The following is a 21,688-nucleotide window of genomic DNA, read 5'->3' as shown; positions in this document are numbered from 1 at the left end:
AATGTCATGTCTGAAGGTCAATTGATTGCAGGTATTTCAGGAATGAATTTCAAGTGATATTTAGATAACACCGTTTGCAAGTGCAACCACTGGCAATATTTCAGGATATTAAAGAGCTAAATAGTGTATTAGACAAAAAAATACAGTTGCGCTGTATTGCAGTTACAGAAATATAAAATAGCACAGCATGCCTTTTAAGCACAGTGGGAGAATCTACAAATAAAATGTTCAGATTGAATAAAAAACTCTAGCATATCAATATCTGATACATTTTTTTATAGACAATATATTGCAAGAGTGCACGTTTGTAATATTTTGTACACCTTTGCAATAAATGTATTGCAAATTATTGACAATTAACAACTTTTAGACTGGTACTAAGATCATAATATTTTTGCGTTGGAACATTTATGAGCTGACAAATGTCTAACTCTTCAGCTGGATCTTCCTCTTTTTGCAAGGTACTTTCTCATATTATCTTGTACAATGTTGAATACAATGTTGGTGCTGCATACAATATTGGTGCTTTATGAATTTCTAACTAGAAAAAAATGCATAGTTCTAAAAGTATTTATTGCAAACATTGTCATCATCAAGTGCATTCTGGGATTTATGTATGAATGTATATGTGGAATATATTCATGGGATATATGGCATTAGTGGATCACTTAGATCTTAACAGCAAACAATCTAGAACAGTGTTTCCCAACCAGGGTTCCTCCAGGGGTTGCAAGGGGTTCCTTAAATAATGAGCATTTTGTGCCTCTCAATCAATTTAAATGACTCCAATTATCTTTTTGTCTGTAGGGTGACTATCTTTTCACTGACCCACTGACCCCCATACTAATGTACTGTGAGCTGTGGACATATACCTGAAGGTTAATTTGTAAGGGTTCCCCACTTATAAACCTTTGTAAGCACTATAGCCCCAGCATTTTGCATTAATTGTAATGGCTGCCACAATTTTTTCAGGTAACATTGCACATATATCAATAATCCAGATTGAGGAATATTGCATGGAATATATTGTTGGTAGCTCTTGAGAATTAGATGCTGGATTCTTGCTGCATAACTAAGGTAAATGAATAATGACAACAGCTCAGAACTCAATTCCCCTTTGTATTATTTTCATAACCACTGCAGCCACTGACTGAGATAGAATAAAAAATACTAATTAAAAATGTAATGTATAACACAACAAACAAGTGGTATCACATTAGCACATAGTACACATTAGCACATAGTACATTTTATTTTTGCATGGTTGTTGGCCACCAGTAGATGGTGATGTGTCCTCATGCAAAGTATGTAACAAACTCTTTAATAACTACTTGTCTCAGACTTTGCCACCTACTTTAGAGATAAAATAGACAAAATCAGACATGATGTCTCTGCTCACTGAGCCACTCCAACCATACCCACCCCTTCCACCTGTAAATCTTCACTGGCCTCCCTCAGCACCTTTACTGTGGATGAAGTCTCTTCTCTTTTCTCATCATCTGCATCTACTACCTGTCCGCTTGACCCAATTCCCTCTGATCTACTCCGTGCCCATTCCTCCACCCTGGCCCCGTCTCTAACCGAACTATTCAACCTCTCTCTTTCTACTGGTAAATACCCCTCAGCTTTTAAACATGCCATAATTCTCCTGATCCTAAAGAAACCCTCACTGGCCCCCTCCCTACCCTCTAACTACTGTCCTATCCCCCTTCTGCCACATGTCTCTAAACTTCTTGAGCGCCTTGTCTACCGACTCACCGATTACCTGAGCACCAACTCTCTCCTTGACCCTCTCCAGTCTGGTTTTAGAGCTGCCCACTCCACTGAAACAGCCCTTATTAAAGTGGCTAAGTCTCAAGGCAACTTTTCCCTGCTCCTTCTCATTGATCTTTCCTCTGCTTTTGACACTGTTGTATTAGAAGGGGGTGAGCAAATCATGTGCTCCATTGGTATCAGTGACACTGCTCTCTCTTGGTTTGCTTCCTATCTATTTGACCGCTCAACTTCTTTCAATGGTAACTCCTCCTCTCCCACTCTCCTGCCTGTTGGTGTTCTCCAAGGGTCAGTCCTTGAACCGGTTCTCTTTTCTCTGTACACCTCCTAGCCTCATATCCTCCTTTGGCTTACAATACTATCTGTATGCTGATGACAATCATATCTATCTGTCCACCCCTGACCTGTCTCCCCTAGTCCTGGATAAGGTCTCATGCTGCCTCTCAGCCATATCATCATGGATGTCTGACAGATTTTTGAAGCTCAACCTGGATAAAAAAGAACTCATCATCTTCCCCCCCATTCCAAATCTCCCCGACATATATCTAACTGTTAACAACACTGGTATTCGGCCCTCCTCTCAGGCACATTGTCTTGGTGTCACCTTTGACTCTGCCCTATCATTCACCCCCCATATTCAGAACATTTCCAGGTCCTGTCACTTTCACCTACGCAACATCTCCAAAATCTGCCCCTACCTGTCCCGAGACCACCAAACTCCTTGTACATGCTCTTATCATTTCTCGTCTGGACTACTGTAACCTCCTCCTCTCTGGTATTCCACTAGCCGGACTCCCTCCTCTACAATCTATTATGAATGCTGCAGCCAGACTCATCCATCCTTCCACCACTCCTCTTCCGCTGCATCTCTTTGCAGATCTCATCACTGGCTTCCATTTCACCTTAGAATCAAATTCAAGCTCCTGTGCTTTGCCTTCAAATCCCTCCCCAGTTATTGTCTCACTTACATTTCTGACTTGGTGAAAAAATACTCCCCTAGCCTCTCTTTCCACACCTCCAATGACCTACTAATGACTTCCTCACTCATACCCTCATCACACGCACAGGTACAAGACTTCTCTAGAGCTGCCCCAACTCTCTGGAATGGTCTTCCTCTTCCTATTCGGCTTGCTCCTACTTTCTGCTCATTTAAAAGAGCACTCAAAACCTATTTTTTCAAAATTGCCTACCCATCTTATTCTGCGTTTTGAAACCATCACTACTTCCCACCACTACATGTCTCTTTGGGGCAGGGTCCTCTCCTCCTGTATCACTGTCTGTATTCGTCTGTCATTTGCAACCCCTATTTAATGTACAGCGCTGCATAATATGTTGGCACTAAATAAATCCTGTTTATTAATAATAATAATTAATAACAATAATAGGATTGCTCTGATCTATTAAACCCCAGAGACAGGAACATGTGTAACTGCTCCAAGACATGACTTCAAGGCTTTTTTTTCTAATGCTAAAAAATATATTCTACTTAATGGGCAACTATATCAGTTTAGACTGGTGCATATAAAATCTGTACTTTTACAATAAACAGAAACAAAAATAAACTTTCTTTTCATAAGCGAATAACAAAACTTTAGTGGAAATGAATCAGAACACACTGATTGAGATAGAATAAAAATTTTTTTTACATTTTTAAAAAAAATACTTATTATACTCATACTAATTATACATATATATATACATACATATACACACTGTAAAATAAATGTTCTTGAAAACAATGTACTGCTTTTACACATATAAATCCAATGTATTGCATTCAATACAGTTATTTTGTATTGAATGCAATACAAATGTATTTTAAATTTCCCGGTGACTCATCGTGTGCAGAAGTCGGCCAGAGGAAGAAGAAAAAAGACGGAGATCGCGGCGATGGATTGCGCGGGATGCCGGCGATCAGGTAAGCGTTCTATTTACTAACCTTCCCATAGGTTTACATAGCCCGAGTGTGATTCCGGGTTACCACTTTTAGCAACTTTTTTCTACCCCAAGTCACTCTTGGGGTTACCTCTGGGGAGGTTAAAGAAGAAACCATGTAGTCACAACAAAGGTGGCAAACAATTGTACAACCTAATCTTTTAGCATGAAACTAAAAGACTTTGGAAGTACTGGCTGTGAGGATAGGTGTACAACTACAGCCAGACACAGCCACACAATGGGGTATATGAGTTTGTAAGGTTCTGTTGCAAAGGTTGTGTTTGTTTGGGCTTTAACCCCCCGACGGTATGAAAAAAGAGGATTTTTAAATCAAAAGCGGTACATTTAAAAATCCTGCCCGGTCCCCCTTACATCTCTACACGGTTCCGCCCTCCAGACAAGCACTCACAAGCAGATGCCCGGCCGGCACCTGCTTACCCTGGCCTCACATCCACAACATTCACACATGGGATGCCAATGCCGGCCATCGCCAGCTTGCACAGCAGGGAAAGACGACGCAGATATCGCGATATAACTACAAATGTAATGTATGACACAACAAACAAGTGGTATCACATTAACACATAGTAGGAATAATTTTTGTCAAGCATGAATTAGTTTGTTCACACTTTGCTATGATACATTCTTGAAGGTTCCTACTAAAGATTCATGTTCTCACATCTGTTCCAGCTTAGCTTGGCAACACGTGCAGAAGTAATAACTTGGATAAATATTCAGTGCGTTAGACTGTAACTAGCATGTGTTGTATGCCGACACTGTAAGCACCATTTCTGGCCTGGAAAGCAGTATAAAATGTAGAATTATTTCTGTATGAGTCATTAGACAACATCAGAGAAATATGAAAACACCAAGACAAAGTTTACATAAACTTTGACTACTTAGGGATTATAATAATGTGAACATAGTGTGATGATTCAGATAAATGTTTGTAAGCCAGGTTTCTGCAAGAAACATTCTAAGGAATGTGTGGTAAGAGAGATCACAGAGGCACACATTCCAGCTACAAATTCTAAAGCTTTTTACAGAGGTCTGATGGTTGCTGCAGGAAATGTTTGTTAGTGGTCATGTTCAGATACAGTAAAAAGAATGAGCACTATTCAGACAGCGCTGTTCTAGTGCAAGAGCATGAGCAGGAGGTGGTCTGCTGAATCCTCCTATTGGTAACATGGCACAGCAGATCTCAAATAGAGGTTGGAAGACCACTACACAGATCGCAATTTTTTTAGAGTCACCAATGTTTCAAATGACAAAAATCTAGTGTGTTAACAATACTTTAGGTCCACAGTCATGAGTGATACATTGGGCCTGATTTATTAAAGCTTTCCAAGACTGGTGAGGATACACTTTCATCGGTGAACCTGGGTGATCCAGAAAACCTGGAATAGATTTATTAAAAGTGATTTGCTATTTGTTAGCAAAAGTTTTCAATCCTGGACCAGATCCAATCCAGGTTTGCTGGATCACCCAGCTTCACTGATGAAGCTGTATCTTCTTCAGCCTTGGAACGCTTTAATAAATCAGGCCTATTTTCTTTACATTACAGGTATTCTTACAGAGGACACTCCAAAGCATTTAATGATCTGATTCTGGTCAGGAAAACAACTGAACTGTGGTAAAGAAACAGCTTTCCTAAAATTTACCTAATTTCCCAGTACTGCTTACACGTCCAAGTGGGACTGCAGCCTTCAATGTCTTGGGTACCCATGGAATACCCAATAAATAAAATAAAAGTAGGGACATTAACTCAGAAATTAACCACAAAAATGAATACAAAAAGTACAGATATAAAATTTTTAGGAAGCAGATAAGATGTGTTTGAAATATGCTTACAAATTGTGCATTTTTGATGTTAGTTCTTTAATAAAGTGAATACTACCCTACATTAGCTAAGGAACAACATTTCACTTTAATGTTCAAAATCATTTTCCAAATTCATGAAAAAATACCCTTGGTGAAAATTTAATTTCAAGATGCTATCAGAGATGTAACATGATCAGAAAAGCAAAAGACGCAGACAGACTTGTGAACCTGAACCTGAAGAGCCTGATTTATTAAAGCTCTACAGGGCTGGAGAGGATAGACTTTCATCAGAGAAGCTGGGTAATCTAAAAAAACCTGGAATGAATTTCTTTCTAGAAAATGTTTTGAATCCTGGACCAGATACATTCCAGGTTTGTTGGATCACCCAGCTTCACTGATGAAAGTGTATCCTTTCCAGCCTTGGCAAGCTTTAATAAATCAAGGCCATAAAATGAAGACTTTTTGGTGTAGAAGTGGTATTTTGATAACTGTACCTCTTGCCCTGAGTTTTTTTTGTAAAAGATAACAGTGCACTTCCTGGCTGTACCTAGGCAAATTAGGAAAACTTTAATATGTGTAGGTAAAGACAAATATCCACCATTAACACAGAGTGTAGAGCAAGTTGTGTTAAGTCAATAATACGTGAAAATATCAGATGCAGAGAGACAGCAGGCAATACTTGTGACTAGTCCTTTGTCCTTTGACTTCAGGTCTTTAACCCAACCCAGAAAACAGATATTTAAAACTATAGGTAATATAATAAAACGCAGGATAGACAGAAAAAAAATAAATGAATCCAATCTTATTTTGGAATGCTAATTTATTAGGTAGATTACATGACAGAATACAACTTGTTCTGCAAAGTATTACATACATACATTGGCATAAATTAGCATTAAATAAAGTAACAAATAAATTACAGCACAATTAAATATATGATATAAGCAATTCTTTATGAATAATAAAGGTGAACTAACTTGAAAAATGTCAATGGGCACAAATTAAAGATGAAAAACACGCCTTCTATAATCCTATGCTCAGCAGGATTCCGACTGGAAAAATGAGGATCAGCAACTTTTTACACCGCCCTGTCAGTCTAATCCTCTGGACAAGTTTACAGGAAGGAAAAGGAGAAAGAAAAAAAAATGTGCTTCTGTTTGCTGTGCAGTCAGCAAACTGGAGTGTGTTCCTGAACAGGCTGTTTGTTGGAACTATAGCTGTCTTTAAAAGAAATTGTGAGAAGAAAGGGGTTACTAAGTCCCTTCTGTAGTGAAGGATTTTTAGCCTTCTACTTGGAAACTTCCTAAAATTTGCATGGGAAGTGTAAAATTCTAGCATCTAATAGACGTTTGAACTCCAATGTGTTGGAGTTATGTCATCAAAGCCAGGCTAATCATTATGGCCGAAGATCCCTGAAAGAAATGAGGGAACTCACCAACGTCACTTTAGTAGAGGTGAGTGTAGTTCTTTTTATCAGGACCCAATCTGGAAGGGTGACTGAGAATAACACAGAATAACAATTTACTAGTAAATCAGTTTCCATGTATGTATTTCAAGTGTATAGAAAGGAAATTATTGTCTCAATATTAACGTAAAAGGCAAAATATCCCCTGTACTAACCTTCAAATACTCCTTATGAGGAGTCCTTATGACACTATTTCCTTGTAAATATAGGCACGGTTGGAAACGCCCCTCTATTATAACAGTCAGTATATAACTGGAAAAATGCAGTCATCACAATTAGAAAAAGTGCAAGTATAGCATGGTAAAATATATATATAACAATACATACTTTGACTGAATTTCTAATCTGTCATGAATTTAGAGTTTCCATTGCCAGTGAGTTCAGTAGCTGGCACCCAAATTGCCAGGTTTATGAGCTTCAGATAATACACCGAAATGTATAGATTTTTACACTTACTGTAAAGCTTTTCACCTCTACCTGAGCACAGTTCCTCTATTGCAGTTTAACTGAAGTGTCAGGCAACAAGTAGAGAACTGAGTTAATATTTCTAAATTACATAGCTTTATCCTTCCCATAGTCTTATCTTCTTTCCCTGATCTGTTTCACAAATTCCCACTGGATTATACAAAACATTATGCATCCTCAATGACAACGAGTAAGAATGCTACTTCATATAGGTGACGCCCTACTGATCCCACATTGTGAGTGGGGTAAAATAGCACTTTTCTTGGTTTATCCCAACAGGCAGAACCTTCATTTATATTTATCTAGATACACCTAAACTATATGTCAATGTGTACTTGAAACAAGTGGTCTCACACAGAAGCCAGCACTGGAACACCACTGAATAAAAATTTTTTTCTTTACCATAAAATAATTATTTAACAAACAGTATTTGTATATTAGCAACATATAAAATAATCTCTGAGTTTTTTTTTAAATTGCAAGCATACATCATATGAGGTAAAATTGATAGCTTCAAAATAAATTAAAATAAACATAAAATAATACCAATCACCTAACCCTGGTCATCTTGTTCCCCTAAACTAAACTGTAGAATAGGTTTTCACACACTTACTTCTACTGCATGCTCCCTACTTTGAAGAAGTCATGTGACTAGTGCCCATTGGAGCTGCAGGCTCCCTGCTTAGCAGAGGTCATGTGACCAGTGCCCATCACTACTGCTGGCTCCTTATTCTTTTACCAAGATGACCTAAGTGGTGATGGGGGTGGAGGTTTGTTATTAGTATAGGTCTCCTTCAAAAAGTTGCATTAAAAAGGCAAATGTAAGGTACAACAGAACAATACACGGACACAATAAAGCTAACACGATTACTAAAACTAAACTAAGTAATCAAACTGGAAGAATACACAAGTTTGAATGCATAATCAACTTCTAGAAAAAGATGCTGGACTAACACTTATCAGGCCTATAAACATGGAAAGTAGTAATGTTATTGGCTGGACCAGTGTACAATGAGCGTACAGTCTTTCTTCACAATAAGCAATTAAAATTAAGTAATACTCCAAGCATCTGACCCCTGAGCACTCAAGTATTGATTTGTCAATGTTCACTAACCCTTTAATGACCAATGGGTGCAAATCACAAACTGCTTGCCATTTTTAGGGTCCATTCTATGTTGTCATTATTACAGTGCACCCAAATGGAGGAGGGTAAATGGGTCTAGGTGCCTACCAAAGGTAATCTACAAAAGTGCCATGAGCATTACTGTAAACATAATGTACAGAACTATTAGATGATGAACGGTACATATCTAAGTGTGCAGAAAGACTGTAAGGTCAAGGAGCAGGTAGGGGAAGCAAGACACAATTTAAAATATGTGGCCAAAATAACCGGCAATGTCATTGTAGATTTACAATATATGAGTAATACTTATCATGTTTGGCCTATATACATAGGACAAAGCACATTGCAGTAGATCTGACTGATTGGCTTGTATGACCACTGGGCCACAAAATGGCTATGTGCATGGTGTGTAGGTGACAGGTTTTCTCTACATTTTAAAACTAACCATGCAGTTAGATGTAAATGCATTATACAATATATCCTTGGTATTTTGCAATGACAATAATATCAATGGAATTTTAGCCAATGTGTTTAGTAGTAAATAATTAGGCTTGATAAAAGCATGTGCAAACGTAGCAGCCAATTGCAAAACTATAAAAAATATGTTTTAGCCAGCTAAGTACTATTCATATGTATATCAGTCATAAAATATATATTCTTCTTCTCTTCAGCTCAAAATAACCTGCTATCCTAAGATCTAATATAAAATAAAAACATGCAAGTTTTATATACATGGATGTCAAAAGGACAGTATGAGGATTGTGTAAAGCACCCTGGTGTATGACATTTGAAATATTGGATAATGGCTGATATTAGGTGTGTAAAGAACAGCCTGGTGTATCAAGTTTGTATAAAGCTGCCTGGTGTATGATGTTTGCATAGAGGCAATCTGATGTATAAGGTGTGTATAGGAGTGTGGTGTAAAAGGAGTGTATTAAGACAGTCTAGTGTATGAGCAGAGTATAAAGTGTGATGTATGAGCTATGCATAGACAGCCTGGTGTATGAGTTGTGTATTGAGACAGTGTGGTGCATGAGCTATGTATAGGCAGCCTGTTGTATGAGCTGTGTATAGAGAAACCTGGTGTAAAAGGAGTGTATTAGGAGATTGTAGTGTGTAAGATGTGTATAGAAACAGTCTTTTTATGAGGTTTGTATAGAGCTGCCTGGTTTGTATTCTGTATTGAGAAATCTGTGTGTGCGTCGCGTGTAGAGCCACCTGGTGAATTAAGTTTGTAATGGGATACCTGATGTATGTGCCTAATATAAAGTAGTCTGGGGTATGAGCTGTGTATATAGCTGTCTGGTGTATGAGGAGTGTATAGAGACAGCAAAATGTATGAGGTGTGCAGGCTTATTCCTGTGATTAGCAAACATCATGGCAGCATATGTTCTATTAATTTGACTGAACATTTACACCCAGCAGCTATCTGTAAATAGACCCTGTTTTTGTGGTTATGGTCTCATAAGAAAAACAATACTTGACCTCAAGTATGTGATGTAGGTTTGCAAATTATCTCTACGACTTCTTCAGTGCTTTCCTGAGGTCACTATAGAAGTTCACAAGTGAACCCGCCATAGCGAAGTCAACAGTGCTCTGTGGAAGCATTCCCCTAAGATCTGTTTGTATGTAACCAGTCAGAAAGCTATACTCGGGGAGGCCCTGGAGAGGCACACAAAACCAGCCACAAGGGTGATTAAAGCCACGGACACAATTTGGACTGACATTTTCATGTTCAATGCTGACACCTGTGTGAGAAAGCAAAACATGGATATTACTACAAATCAGTAACATTTTCATAATCCTATTATCATGCATGTATTATATGTGAAGATTTGCATTCATACCTTATTTGTGACAGATTATCATATGCTCAGTCAGTCTTTACCAAGGTGCCCCAAAACCTCAAGTGAATAAACTGGCACAAATCCAACTATGTCTAATTAAAAAAGTTCATTTATACTTATTTCTTTATTAAAATTGCTCTTGTTGTTGCTGTTGTTGCTCTTGCTGGAGGCTTACAAGGATTTGTTTTACATTTTATGTGGCACTTTAAGGTGACTAGGCTTCTCTTGGAGACCTAATATAAAAACCATAATGCTAGTTTAAACATTTTTTAAAGCCACAAACTGGTAAAATCTAACTTTTAGTTCATTATTTAGGACACACTGCAAAGTATCAATGTATAAACACACTCAGCAGGATAAGGCTGTATATTGGAATTAATCTAGCAATACAATGATCTTCTCCTCCTCCTGTGTCACTGTTTGTATCTGTTTGTCATTTGCAAACCCCATCTAATACACAGCACTGCCCAATATGTTGACAGGTAATATTATAACACAATACATGTCATAATCAAAGGGGTTCTGATTCTATATATTCCAATATATTACAATACAGTAAGGCAATATATTGTACTTTTTCAATCTTATTTTAGGAAAATTGTCATATTAGGAATTCTGCAATGATTCAGCTTACTTTCCCTTCCAGTAAAAATGAAGTTGGTAAGAACCTGGTGGGCAGCATCAATCAATTAGTGCTACAAGGAAATATTTCTAATATTTTCATGTCATTTACTTTCTAAACAGATTTGTAGAATTTTTTTTAGGTTTTATATATTAGGAATGCCCCGCTTTAAGAGCTAACATGGATTCTATTCTTTTCAATCAGCCTGACCACACTGTGGGACTTGAAATAAGTAAGTAACAGTAAACAGTACTTTATATAGATATTCCCCTTAATGTTGGAATAAGAATATCCACACTACAGTAAATAGGCAAAAATATCTGGACACCCTTCCAAGATATTGAACTTGGGTATTTCCAGTCCCCAGGGCACTTTTATTGCTCAAAGCATACTAATGCATTTTACACAATTGTCTAACCTCGTGGCAACAGTTTAGAAGAGACCTTTGCCATTTTAGTGTGATTGTGCACACAAAGCATATGACCAAGACATGGTTTCATGAGACTAGGGTAGAGGAACTGAGTGCTCTGCACAGAGCCCAGTCCTAAAGCCTATTTACCTTTTGAAATTAGTTAAAAGAAAATTGCAAGCCAGTTTTTTGTCCATCATCTGTACTACAATGCTTTATTTTCTAAACAAATATCACATTCCAAAAGTGAATAGAAAGTTTTACAGGTGCAGGCTGTTTTAGAAACAAACAGATCCCCCTGTATAATAATGCTCATGGTTTTGAAATGGGATATTCAAATAGCTAATATTGGTGTAATAGCCAGGTGTCCCAAAACATTTTTCTCTATTGTGTATAATAATATTGCAGACTTGAAGTAAAAGAGTACCGCAAGTTAAAAGTCCATTTTCATAGCTGGTGGTGTAGGAGAAGTCAATGAATTCTCTTGGGGCGATAATGTTCAGGAGCTGTCCCGCAGTTGTGTATCGCATCACACAGCAACCCTGTCAAGCAAGACAAACAAAAACAAGGAATGGTATAATATAAATACACCAACCATTAGCAAAATATCCCCTTTTCTTCAACTGTCATTCTCTGGCCATAAATATGCTCAAATCCTGATTATGTCTATGGTTACTAAAAAAAAAGACAAAAACTACACAAACTACACAAAAAGGCACATTACTGCCTCAGATGAGATAAGCAGGAAGGAAGCAGCGAGAGCCTTAAGCTCATAGACATAATAATTGTCACCTGATACAGAAAAAATTAGTTGGGAGCTCACAATGTCTTAACTACCTTCATTCCTCAGTATTTAGGGCAATAATCCTGAATAATTTCTCTCAGTGGATTGTCCCATCGGACAATCCAGAGGCAGGACAACCTTGCTGTTTTTTTCTGTCTTCTCTACAGCCATAAACATTCACGTTCTGGCATCACATCTTTTAAAGCCTATAGCTAGCTCAAGTCATCAGAGGGGTTGGTAGAGGACACTAAAGTTCCTCAAACCTTCAGTTAAATTTTAATGTCAGTATTTGCATATCAGAAAGAGTTAAGGTAAATATTATTGATATGTAAGAACTGTTTTAGAACATTTATTATTAAAAACAATTTTCATGCACTAAATTGTTGATAGTATTTACTAATAACAATAATGTATGTATGTATGAATTTGCTGCAGATGACAGCGAATGTTTTTGTTAAAATACTTTTTTTTAAAATACAAAATAATTGAATTTACTTTCAAATATAATAAAGTAAAGAAAAACAAACACAGTGAAAAAACCCACCTGTTCTAGATCCTTGATGATTTCCATTGTAGTCATTAGGCTGTCCCACTTCAATCTGTATGGTCCTGGTCGGATATAGTCTACTATTTTGTTTGTACAATTTTTTACAACTCCTTCCACCTTGTAGCTTTAACATAAAGACAGTAAGAAGAATGGTCACAAACACATTTTACACATTATACATTGGTACATTATTCATTATAAATAGTAAAGCCAACAATACTATTAGTGGAATATTGCTGGTATGGTATCAAAGAAAAAGTGAAGTGCACGATTATTGAATATATTGGATTATCAAATATGATCAATACATAAAATTATGATTCTTTTTAATATACTTTTCTTGTGCTTAAAGAATTTGAAAATCCCCAGCTTAGTAACTCCATATCACACTAAAGGGGCTTCCAAAGATTTACCAACATGTACGCATGATTTACTTTGGAAAATTAGTGAATTCTGGGTAAAAGTTATGCAAACACTTTTCAATAGACTTATGTAGTTCAGGCTTAATCAAAATGTAGTATTTACAACTACTGTAAAATTGTAATTGTAAAATGAGCGAACTGCATATCTGCAATTCTGAAAATCGCTGCATTTATTAAAAAAAATAGACTGATGGACAACATTTATCTTTGTAAAATACTCACAGGCAGCCTCCAAATTCCTCAGATGGTTTTCTCCACACGGTTACATCACTCTGTAAGTCAGACAGGCCAAGGTCAACAATACTGGTTCAAGTATCAGATGACATAATAAAAAATAACATGTCTAGATATGCTATCACAAAAAACCAGAAGAAAGTTATACATTAATAGACCCAATGGCTCAACATACAAGTATATACAAAAAGTACATTATATACAGAATATCTCCACACATTTTTCAGCTTTAGGTTACTAACTATAAATCTCTTAATGAAGCAATAACCCAAAGCTATCCCAATAATACAAAACATGGGTTCAATAAAAAACCCTTAGGGTTGTACAAAGCACAAAGACGTGCGTGAGGCAGAGTAGGGAAAGAAGAACCAAGAGGTCTATATATATTATATGTATGTGTTTTGCAGCTTTAGGTTATTGTTTCATTCGAAGATTTGGAGCAGTAACCGAAAGCTGCAAAATGCATACAGATATATAATGTACTTTTAGGTATATATGTATATGCAATCCTGAAGAGATTTATTGAACATGGTTTGCACTATTGAGTTATTCAATATTTTATTGTATAAATAAAACATTATATTTTGGATAAATCATACATGACTCTGCTTGATTTTCAGAGTTAAAATTTTTTTTAGTGTATTCAAAAACTGTTCTCAGTTATATTGACCAAAAGTACAATCCTTCATCCATATTACTACCAGCTATCCAGTATAAATCATGGTTTACTAATGGTTTAGGGGGACTGGAAAGTGAATGAGTTCACTGAAAGCCGTATCATGTAATTGTATTACAGACTACATTTATAACTAGCGTGGGTAAAGGTCCCATTTAGTTTGTCCTCTCCTTTGCAGATACTGTAAAAGATTATTTTCTCATCTGTGTACAGGAGATTACATTTGATTAAAGGGTGTAGGAAACTTACTGATTTTTTGGCCACACTCCACTCATCTTCAGAAATACTGTGGTATTGAATCAGTGTATTCTGTAACTTTGTAGACATTGCTGGTACATTTATATGGTCCACCATGTTTCTAAATTATAAAAGAAAGGTAAATCATTGTAAAATATTACAAGGTATTAGGACTAAACAGGTTTCACTTTGAGCCTCCCTTCGAACAAGCCATCTATTATATATGCCCCAGCAGAGACCTCAGCTCACCATCATCCAAATATAGTAGCCAATTTTGGACAAAATAGCTTTTATTTCTACTATGGACTGGCTGGCCAACTGCATTGATTATGGCTGTTTATTGTCACTCATACAGTCTATAGAGTATAATGGAGAAAATTACTAGTTGACATCTCTTCCATTATACTGTACGGTAGAGAAGAACCCCTGGGTATACAGCAGTACCAGCTACTATCAGATCATAGAAAACATGTAATACCTTCTTGCTCTGAGTAATGTGTTTGTTAACATCACATATGCTTAACCACAGGACCACATGTACGAATTGCCACAAGACCTCTGTACAAGTACTTACTGCCTCACGTTTTAAATTATCAGTATGGATTTACTATGACTAAACTACTGCTTTAGAAAAATACCAGCACAAAAATTTGCAGTGCACTTGCTTTTTAAACTCCGAAATAGAGTAACAAATTATTCATTAAAATCAATTATAAAAAAAAAGGACAATAGACGGGGGGGGGGGCAGTCATGTGACCTTTTAAAGTCATGTGACCGATTCCTTCCCCAAATACTGGTTTTCTCCACACCTTGTAGGGAAATTGCAGGTTCCACTCCAAGCCCATCATGGTATAAATGAATTGTAAAGGTGTACAGGTAGTCCCTGAGTTAAGGACATCCGACATATGGACTCCTCCTAGCTACAAACAGGCTTCCCTGCTGACAGAGGCTGGATGGGGGGAGGGGGCAGTTTGCATGACTTCCAGAAGTAATCTTTTGCTAAACACAGCTGAAGTTGTGGGTGATCTTAGGGGGGTGAGCTAGGTAATGACCAAGACAAACTCTGCCCCCATGCATTCCCTACATGTAGCATCTCATTCACAGGCTTGGATCACGGGAGGAAATTGTACAACTTATTACCCGTCAGAACTTTGTCCTATTGGCTTTTTATATTTGTATCACCACTGGAAGATTTCGTCTCACCTCCTGTCCTGGTGCCAAATGGTTACAGGAACAGGATGTAGAGTGGCCAATGTTGTAATTCATTTTCTATACACAAAACTCTCTCGATTCTGCTTTAATGTAATTTGTATCCTTAAAGCGTACCTAAACTAAGAATTTTTTTCTTTACAGAAAAAAGTAGACAACCCTGTTATGTAAAGGAAAAATGTTGTTTCTTTTTTTTTTTATTCTAAATTCTAATTCTCGATTGCCTAGGCCAGGAGTGCCCACATGTTTTTGGTTTGCGAGCTACTTTTAAAATGACCAAATCAAAGTGATCTACCAACAATAAAAACTTGGACGTAATAGCTCCTGTGCGCGGTGGAATTTATTTTGAAAGGCAGGGCTCAGCAATGTCCTCGCGTTGCCTACCGGGATACCTACGTCACACATCCTGGGAGGCTTTGGGTGAGATGCTTGAGCATGCGCAGAAGGAGCCCTTTTGTCAAAAGGTAAAAAAAAATGTCGATCTCACGCATGCGCAGTGGGAACGGCAAGCTTTTTCTTATTTATGTCACCCAATCTCACGCCTGACGTAGGAAGAAGAACCTGCTAGAAGAGGAAAAAATGGCGGGGCCCAGAGCACCAGCCTGAAAACAGGTGCCCGGATGACGCGAGACCTTATAGAAGAGACCCCCGGATGGATCAGACTGCCCTGCAGGATTGAAGGCAAGTGTACTTTTGTTGGTATGGGGGACTTTTGTTTAGTTCCTCTTTAAATAACAACTTTCTGTTAAACATGTAACAAAAATTTTTGATGCCAATCTCAGGAACGCATTATTGCTATAAAGTATCTAGAAAGAAAGATTTATTAGACATGATTTTCATAAAGTTTTTAAGCGACAGGTTCAATAGATCTGAATACTTTTACATCATAATCTCTGTATAATTGTTTGTAAATAAAGGTGAATTGATGCCTTTAACATCCCATATGGTGTAACAGTCCTTTCTTTCTGGATACCCAACATGTATCCTTGACCATGATAAAACCAAATTTAATATGAACAGTGAGGAGTAAGCCAAGCTGGAACTTGTAGTGCTGTGATATATTGAGATTATCAAGCTGTCCATGGGTGAGAGGGTAGGTAATTACCTTTAAATGATGGATGATTGGAAGATATGAACTATTTGTTGGTTTTTACATGTTTAACTAGAACAACACAACTTGAAGTTTAGCAGACAACTTTCATTGTAATTGCACAAATGGAAATAGAAGAAATAAGCTCTGCATGTATGAATATATTTTACTAATGGAGCTAGGAATTGCTAAGGATAGACCCACAGCCAGAATTTCAATCTTATCTAATAAAGAAGCTGAAGGATCTCCATAAAAAAATATTGTGAATATTCACTGATTAATATCCAATCACATGAACAACAAATTTTTGTTTCCTCTGCTTATAGTTGGATCATTTATGTCAATGTTTAGACCATTTATTGTAGAAACTTTTACAACTTGTTAGTAAATCTGCCTCAATATGCATAAACAAGACATAGAAATCCATCATATTCATGAACAATATAACATTCTCTAAAAACAATAAAGTGAATCTAACACTATACATAACAACATTACAGCATGGTGTGTGATAGATATATACAGATCATGACACTTTGCACATTCCACATCTAATTAAAATAAAAATAGCAACTGCTGCCTGCACTTTTCTGCACATCTGCTGATATGTATGGGGAAACATAGGTAACTTGTGTAAGAATAATAAATAATAATAATAATAATAATACAGCAGTCACGTGACCTGTCATAACACTGCACCCATGCATCTTCTACTGACCATAAACAATGCCGGACAGTCTGCCACAAGGTGTGACCGGGACACTGGCACCTTTACCACCTTTGTGCCCTCTGCAGTACCAGGGCCACCCTGCCCATATAACATATATTACATAAAGTGCAGGATACAGGCACATTCAGGGTTCTACACTCCAGGCACACTGCCACCTATTCAGCTACTGAACACACACAGGGGCAGCATCAAGGAACACACAGGCCATAATATTCTGCACACGTACCCAGATGAAGCTCCTCACTCGCCGGATGGCAGCGACACAATGTTCCCCGGTATCAGCAGTTCTACTACCGTCCAATCAGAGAGCGAAGTCATTCATACATCGTCACCCGAACAGAGAGGCGGCCAATAGAAGAGAGTCCCGGTCATACCCCGCCCCTCACTGTGTGTCGGCATCCAATAAGCTTACATAGGGATGCTGAAGTGGGCGGGGCTTTGTGACTTATTCAAGGCATCCTGGGTCCTACGCTGTCTGTAGAATGCTGATGAGCAGAGCAGATGGGGGGGCTGAGTGGGGGAGTGGCAGAGGTATCTATTGTACAAGAAAAGAATAAGAGTAGGGGAATACCAGGCTTTCAACACTAAGGGGGTTCAGACCTGACNTGAGTGATGGGGGGTGCATGGAATCCCAACAATCAGGGATCAGGCAGGGAAATGCAGATCCTGAAATGTCTCATCATGTGCAGTACATGAGCTGCCAGAATATTGCATTTATTCATCTATGAGTCAATGGCAAATCAATGGCTTAGCAGCTTCATCAGAGTTTCTGTTTTTTTTTTATAATACCAATTTTAATAAATCTGGATATGAATAATGCATTCTTTAGGAAGAAGCAACATTCCAATACGCTTCATTGTTTCTCATTTTATTTGGAGGACAAATGGCATTCAGCAAATGGCCCAGCCATCGGTCTGATGAGATGGAAATAAAGAATGGTCTTGCTTTTTATCTGAAAAAAGATGGCAACCTTTTTGTGTCTCTTTGTATTATGCAAAGCAAGGATTGTTTTGATCAGTGTGACCTCCAAGACTGATGATGGAACTGGAGGTCCTCAGCCTTGCCAGCCTTGGACATCAAAGTTCAGAATGAACTGGTTTCTCACAGTCCTAAGAACAAGAAACCCCATAACATTTATTAATTCAACAATCATAGGATACTGGGTGTGAAAGTGTAGACATGGCAGCCTGAGCTGTGTGCTGCCACATGGGTACATTCTCCAGAATGTTCCTATTGTGTGATACTTCCCTCACCTCTTAGATTGTAAGCTCTTTTGTAGGTCCTCTCCTCCTCCTGTGTCCCTGTCTGTATCTGTCATTTGCAACCCCTATTAAATGTACAGTGCTGCGTAATATGTTGGCGCTATATAAATCCCATTTAATAATGATAGTAATAGAACAGAGGTGCCCAGAAGAAACTAACCATTGGCCAATGTCTTTCTTCAGATCCCTTCAGCATTGTAGCCATGGCTTTGGGTTTTACAAAATTTGTACTGCAGCCTCTGATCAGCAAATAATAAAGGTCACAAGATGAAAATGTAATGAAAAGTTTTCAGAAGAAAATGCTTATCTGTCTCAGCATTTTGAGATCTCCCATGGGGGTGTGACAGCTCCTTTGTGTTATAGGAAAGGAGGACAGAAGAATGCAGTGACCTGGAAGATGGCTCCTTACTCCTTCAGACATCAGAGAATGGCATTACTGAGCTGACTTGCTTAGATAACACATGATCACTGCTGACAACATGACATTACAAGAATAATATAGAATCATCTCAGTACTATTGTGTCCCACGGCTGACACTACTGACATAGCAGCGTGGGATCACACTTATAACATTGCATTACTCTGCTTCCCATAATGGCATTTTCCTGTACAAATGGCTGCATGGTACAGAGAGGTGCCAAGGTGGGGTGGCAGAATGACAATTTGCACAGAGTACCATGAAACAGAAGGGATCACCTACTCATTGTTTAGTCATTTGTTATGGAGTTTGTGGACACCGACCCACAAACCTTTAATGAGAGGGCTTGAAAAAACTGGAGGTCCTAGAGGCAGTGGTAGTGTAGATACAAAGTATGCAAAACAAGCAGCAAAATAATGCTTAAAGGTTCTTGGTAAAAAAAAGAACTCTTGTTAGCAAAATCTTACGAATATAAACTATCTGTAGGACATGCAGGGACTCAACGCAGTGTTTTATGCGTTGCTTCTTTACCAGCTTGGCAAGAACTGGTAGACAGCATAGCCACTAAGTTCACCCATTCCGGGGGACTGTGTGTTCCCTCTTACACATTCGATATAGAAAATCAGTATAAACATTGTGTTGGTTGTGGAATTGCCGCTTGTTTGGAGGGCTAACAGTTGGGTAAAGATCTTGTTAAGATCCAGTCTTCTGCAAAGTCACTTGATGCAAATATCCATTATATGCCACCATTATCAGATCTAGTGAATATACAAGGTATATTCTGATAAATATGTATATTCTGATAAATATATATACAAATATTTGCACTTCCACCAGGTGGAATAATACACTGGCAGAACACACATACGGTACATATTCTTAGGATACTCTGAGGGGTGACTGCTATACCAGGACCCGGGGGGTTTGCTGGGGCCTAGGGGTTATTGCCATTTCACGGGGAATGTGATCAGTACACTTGTTATGTGGGGAATATGAAGGCAACAGTTATGTGTGGGACATGATGGCCACAGCCGTACTATATGAGAGACATTTTGGTAGCACTTGCAATGCAGAGGACATGACGGCCCCTAACAGAACCATTAATAGCCTTTTTGTTTATTTATATTTATATATATATATATATATATATATATATAGTCTGTGTTGTTTGCTAATAAATAAGGAGGTAAAAAGACAAAACTCTAGCCTTCACCAGAAAGTATTAATATCGTGGGATTCATGCCATCTTGAAAAATGATATCTATAATGTGTGAAAAAATACCATAGCAGTTAAAAGAAGACTATATGTACCCAACCAGATCTTGAAATATAAAAAGCTGCATTGTGTGTTAGTTCCTGTTTACTTACAGAGATATAGGTGACATTCTGTGCACACCTTTGATACAAACCTATCATGGGGAAAACAAACCATTCCAACACATTGATTGGAGTCATAGAATCGCTTCACCAATGACAAGTCTCAGCTGGCAATGTCCACAGGTGTCCCACAAATTTAGATTGTCTACGATTCTCCCCATTTTAGGGCTACTACAAAGGGACAGATTTTTACCTCCATTTTGTGTCTGATCTAATAAACTGACCATCTCAGAAGTGAATCTGAAAGGAACTGAGCAGCCTAATGTTCTGAGTCTGAGTTTTGATTGATTGTGGATCAAAATTACAAATGTAACAGGAGTATATTTGATTGGAATTCAAATCACTTCCTGTAAGGGGTGAAATATTGTTCACCTGTGTGCAATGATTTAGGACTACAGACTGATGGATTACCAATCAATATATTGATCAGATTGGCCAATCAAGTGCAATGTTGCAGCAGGTCTCCATGTGTCTTTTAGGCCTAAGCCACATAAAGCATTTTTATTCTTTACAATGTACTGTAAACACAAACTGTATCTCTCCCTTGTAAGTGTCATGGTGGTTATGGGAATAAAACATCTGTCAAGTGTTCTTAGTGCTGTCCGTGTTGTCAATATTTCACCCAGGTATTTTTGATTTGTTCAGAAAATAATTCTTTGTTTTTTTATGTAGAACTAAAATAGGTTTTTAAATCTCCAACACATATCTAAATCTATCTTGATATCTGCCCCCTGGAATCCTCTGTACAACAGCACAGATCTGTTCTTTCTCTGTTGGTCCCCTACCCTGTAGTCTGACCCCATGCATGTAAACTGTATTTTTAGCTGTTTGCATGGAATTCAGCTAAAGATTTTGCAGTAATAAAGTGTTGTAAAGTAATTGTCTTAACAAGGTATCTTGCTTCCTATAGCAACTTTTCCTGTTAATTTCCCTTTAAGTATTGTTTTACAAAGGACATCTAGCAGACATTTCCTAAACTAGGGATGAAAAAAGGGAAAATGTTGCCTTAGGATTCAGAGCTATTTGCATTTTTGCACAGACTTCCCACTATTTAAATATAAATGGGTATCTCTCTGGACTAATGTTTTTAAATCAATATATTACCAGGTTTAATGTCAAGTTTATGGAATAAACAGTAGAAGTTCCTCAATGTATATACCTATAGTGATGATGAACTTGCCTGTGTATCATATGCCAGAAGTTTCCTTCCAAATTTTAAAGGGAACCAGGTACTGCCATGG

The 21,688-nt window shown here is 37.7% G+C and overlaps 1 protein-coding gene across 1 annotated transcript; it reads right to left on the bottom strand.

The window, feature by feature from the left end:
* Nucleotides 1-6,331: 6,331 nt before the first annotated feature.
* On the bottom strand, nt 6,332-17,677 carry STARD4 (StAR related lipid transfer domain containing 4). The gene is made up of 6 exons (XM_072416094.1): nt 17,616-17,677; nt 14,373-14,481; nt 13,436-13,485; nt 12,789-12,915; nt 11,888-12,002; nt 6,332-10,330 (listed from the first exon to the last, which is right to left on the bottom strand). The coding sequence occupies exons 2-6, from the start codon at nt 14,475-14,477 to the stop codon at nt 10,101-10,103; spliced, it is 627 nt and encodes a 208-aa protein (XP_072272195.1). The 5' UTR covers nt 14,478-14,481; nt 17,616-17,677; the 3' UTR covers nt 6,332-10,100.
* Between the last annotated feature and the right edge of the window lie 4,011 nt (nt 17,678-21,688).

Source organism: Pyxicephalus adspersus, chromosome 6 (assembly GCF_032062135.1).
Source record: "Pyxicephalus adspersus chromosome 6, UCB_Pads_2.0, whole genome shotgun sequence".
NCBI classification, from domain to species: domain Eukaryota; kingdom Metazoa; phylum Chordata; class Amphibia; order Anura; family Pyxicephalidae; genus Pyxicephalus; species Pyxicephalus adspersus.
The sequence above is the reverse complement of the archived record's forward strand: the minus strand, read 5'-3'. Positions and strand labels throughout refer to the sequence as shown.

Coding starts and splice junctions, on each gene's coding strand:
- STARD4 (XM_072416094.1), bottom strand. CDS start 14,477: ATGGTGGACCATATAAATGTACCAGCAATGTCTACAAAGTTACAGAAT. Junction 12,916..13,435: donor GAGGAATTTGGAGGCTGCCT/GTGAGTATTTTA, acceptor TTTATGTTAAAG/CTACAAGGTGGAAGGAGTTG. Junction 12,003..12,788: donor TCATCAAGGATCTAGAACAG/GTGGGTTTTTTC, acceptor CTTGCTTGACAG/GGTTGCTGTGTGATGCGATA.